This window comes from Mus caroli, unplaced genomic scaffold (genome assembly GCF_978045245.1).
Source record: "Mus caroli unplaced genomic scaffold, Mus_caroli_1 scaffold_20, whole genome shotgun sequence".
NCBI lineage: Eukaryota > Metazoa > Chordata > Mammalia > Rodentia > Muridae > Mus > Mus caroli.
In genome coordinates this window covers 47,338,637-47,342,985 of record NW_028227275.1, presented here as the reverse complement: position 1 = coordinate 47,342,985, position 4,349 = coordinate 47,338,637, and the positions used below count along the sequence as shown (strand labels likewise).

Sequence of the window (4,349 nt, the reverse complement as noted above, 5' to 3'; positions counted from 1 at the left end):
TTACCATGTTCAAATCAAACATCATGTCTAATACACAGTAGCCTCTAAATATTTGCTGAAATGATGAACAAGATTACAAAGTCTCCATGAAGTTATCCCCAAGTAATATTTCTAGCAGATAATTAAGGTCATTAAATGGTGATTTCATCATTCTACTCTGTCTTCTGACAATAAAGAATATGTCTAGAGGATATGAGAGAAGATAGTGGAGTCCATCACTACAGAGTACAAAATAAGATGAATTAATTAAAGTATCTATCCATAAATAATTTTGAGGAACAAATAAAACTTCTGACTTATGGTAATCAAGAAACAATATAATGCTGTATCTGCTATCTAGTCCAGCCATACATCAACATTGAACTGTTTCCAATATTAACCTAAATCATTACTTCTTCCTTCTATTATGTTATATTTTGACTATATTCTGTCTTGAAAATTAAGAAAACTTACTGTAGCTGAACATTGCTCAATAATAACTCATTTATATCCAGACTTCCTTTTGCTTTTGCTTTTAAGCTACTTATATTCCTCCACAAAAAATACCTAACTTGGTTATGAGTGAATGTTCACTTTTTGTTCAATATTAATATCTGTTTCACCATCCATTAGCAAAAGTGTATCTTAATCACATAAGGAACACATTGTTTGTCATTGTTCTAGGTACATAAAAAAATGAGTTTTATATGAAACAGCAAAGTAGCTGAAATAAAACTCAACAATATCCAGAATATAAATAAATAAATAGATAAATAAATAAATAAATAAATAAATGTTACATTTTAGAACATGTTAATTTATAAAAGTTCTTGACAGTGATTCCATCTATTTTGCTATGGGCAAAGTATCTGAACCTTTAATCCTAGAAGACAGAAACTTTTCTTTTTAATTTTTAATTTCTGTGAGAGACAGAACTCGAAGAGTCCACTTCCCATATATAGAAAGGGCCACAAGTGAAGGGAATGGGTTACCAACACACAGTCAAAAATTTATGACTCAGAATTTTGCCTTCCTAAAAGAACTACAGTTACAAACAGCCACATAGCGGAATGAAAGGTGGTCCAATAACTCGTCCAATTTGGGATCCTTCCTATGGCAGCAGGAGGAGCATGAAGGCCTGACACTATTGTTGATGCTAGGATTTGCTTATAGACAGAAGCCTAGCAGGGCTGTCCTCTGAGAGACCCTACCAGCAGGTGACTGAGACAGGTACAGATACTTACATCCAACCATTGGGCTGAAGTCAGGAACCCCTATGATTGAATTAGGGGAAGGATTAAAGAAGCCAAAGGGGAGAGTGAACCAGTAGGAAGACCAGCAGTCTTAACTAAACTGGACCCCTGAGAATTCCCAGAAACTGAGCTAACATCCAGACAGCATACACCAAATGGTCCAAGGCCCTGACAAATATATAGCACATGACTGCCTGGTTTGGCTTCAGTGAAAGAAGATGTGTCTAATCCGTGAAAGACATGAGATGCCAAGGAAAAGGAATGCCTGGTGGGAGGGAGGGAGAACCATTTTAGAGGCAAGGGGGAAGAGGAATAAAATTAAGAACTGTGTGAGGGGAGATTGGCAGTGGGGACAAGAGGAAAAGGGTAAAATATGAATAAATAAAATAAGTTTCAAGAAATCAGAAAAATATTTTTATTTTTAATTTTGTAATCATGTAGGTTGTATATGAGAGAGGATGGAGTGATAGAGACAGTGCACATGGAAGCCAGAAGATTCCCATCAATCTGGAGCTATAGGTAACAATCTAATATGGATGCTGGGAACTGAATTTGAGTCCTCTTCACAAGCAGGATATAATCTCAACGAATAACCCTTGGCTACATTCTCAACCAAAAAATGCATTAGTGTAAGGAAATTATACAAAACATTTCTTACTCAAAATTATAGAGCTAATAAAGTTTTAGAAGCCAAACTTACATTTTCTGCTCCAATATATCAGTGCAATTCTGAGAGCAAAGTCATATATATTAAGGAGATAAAGCAAAGGCCCAACAGATAAGAACTTTGGACTGATGACGCTTAAGTCTTACTTTCTTGAGAAGCCTTAATTCTTTTGAAAGCTTTCTTCAGAGCCTCCTTCACTTCCTTGTTCCTCAGGCTATAGATCATGGGGTTCAACATAGGGATCACCACAGTATAGAATACAGACACAATCTTGTCTTCCCAGAGGGATTTGCCCATGTTACCTTTCAAGTACATAAATATGAGTGTTCCAAAAAAAAGAGCCACTGCAATCATGTGAGATGCACAAGTAGAGAAGGTCTTGGCTTTGGCTCCTGCTGTACGAATCTTCAGAATAGCCCAGATAATGAAGAGGTAAGATACAAAAATCACTGAAACACTAGTTGTGATGACCAAAAAAGCAAAAAAGAAAATAACCTGTTCGCGTAACTTAGTCTCACTACAGGAAAGCTTCAGCAGGGGTGGGAGGTCACAAAAAAAGAAATCAACTTGGTTGGATTTACAGAAGGAAATGGAAAAAGTACACCCAGTTCGTACCACAGTATTTACCATTGCACCAGAATATGCTGCAGCAACCAGCCCCAGACGAGTCTGTGGTGTCATGGCCATTGCATAAAGGAGGGGGTTACAAACAGCCACATAGCGGTCATAAGCCATCACAGCCAAAAGGAAACACTCAGTACTAGCATACAAGGTGAAAAAGAAGAACTGTGTAGCACAGCGCTCATAAGTGATGACCATCTTATTATTCCCCAAGGTCTCCAGCAGCTGAGGCACAATAACAGATGAGTAGCAAACATCCAGGAAGGACAGATGGCTGAGGAAGAAGTACATGGGTGTTTGGAGTCGAGGGTCACTCTGAATTAGCATGATCATGCCCAGGTTTCCAACAATGGTGACGAGATAAAAGGCCAAAAATGTGAAGAAGAGACACAACTGTAGCTCTGCCTGAAGCTGGAATCCTATGAGAATAAATTCTGTCAATCTGGTGCCATTGTCTGCCATAAAGCCAAATTCACCTGAGAAAATAAATTAAGAGAAATAATAAGATATTTGTGGAGATTAGCATGACTACAAACTGCTTGGTTTTCAGTAATGAGCCTCATTTGCAAAACACTTTTCAACTTTCACAAGCTTGGTTTCGCTTGAACTAAAAATACTGCATAGCACAAAATGTTGTGTTAATCACACTTTTGACTAAAGAATGACGGAGAGATAAAGTGACTGACACACCCCACAAGGTCTCTTAATTAGGTAACAGGCAAATTCTGATCTAGTATTAAGTTTCTCAGGGACTTCCAAACCTCTGCATGTCCACTACTGAAGCGTATATTGATTTCATGAGCAACCAGAAAAAGGTTTCACAAAAACAATATATACAATTGTATATGTAAAATATTTTCAGACTTTAAACAAGTCCTTTAATCTTTCTGGACCTTGTGCTTCTCCTAAAATACTAAGTGAAAATACTAAGTAAAATACTAAGTAAAAGCATCAAATCAAAGGTGTCAACTTATACATCTCTCATCACTAAATGTAACCACCCATGCTGATAATAGGTTACACCATGAATTGTTGAACCAAAAGACCAGGTGTAAAGCCTCATAAAACTCAGATAATTGCCAAGGAAATTGATTAATTTTTTCCAAATTTACATCAGGACCCCAATGCTGAAGATAACACCTACATAAACCATTAAACACAGAGAAGTCTGGTGCGAATCTAGAAGCTTAACTCCAACTGACCAGCTTTCATGATGCAGAAAAGAACTCTGCATGCTATCAGAGGAGAATGTAAATGCCAACTCAGCTACAACCCTTTGGTCTACAATAGTGGTTTGCCTATAATATACATTGGTGCATTAGAGGAACAAAAGCTCTGGGTGTTATCAAACACTAAATGCTTGGATTTAAGACCCACTCCATGAAAAGGAATCCATACCTGACACTGCTCAGGTTGTCAAACACCTGAGATCAGAGAGTCTATGGGTGTCAGGGAAGTCAAATATTACTCCTCTGCTAAAGTAATGTAGCAATAAAATGACCCCTGACAACATACTAGTATATATCACAACACATAGGTCAGTGTCTTGCTCAGCCAACATCTCAGAAACTTCCTTCTGCAGTAGATAGGAATAAAATACAGATACTGATCCACATATAGAAATTGGGAGATCTTGTAATATTCAGTCCTACATGAGCTGTTTCTACCAAATCCCTCCCCTCAGAGATCTGGGACCTCTAGAGAAGAGAAGGCAGAAAGATTTTAAGAGCTAGAGCTAAATGAAATGGATGATTTTCTAGTAAGATACCATTTTCCCATGTTAAATGAAGATCAGAAAAAAAAAGTATATAGTCCTATAACCTCATTAA

At 37.3% G+C, this 4,349-nt stretch overlaps 1 protein-coding gene across 1 annotated transcript; it reads right to left on the bottom strand.

The window, feature by feature from the left end:
- Positions 1–2,034: 2,034 nt before the first annotated feature.
- Positions 2,035–2,982, bottom strand: LOC110285847 (olfactory receptor 9I1-like). Its single transcript, XM_021152296.1, has one exon. It carries the CDS (start codon positions 2,980–2,982, stop codon positions 2,035–2,037), a length of 948 nt encoding a protein of 315 aa, XP_021007955.1.
- Between the last annotated feature and the right edge of the window lie 1,367 nt (positions 2,983–4,349).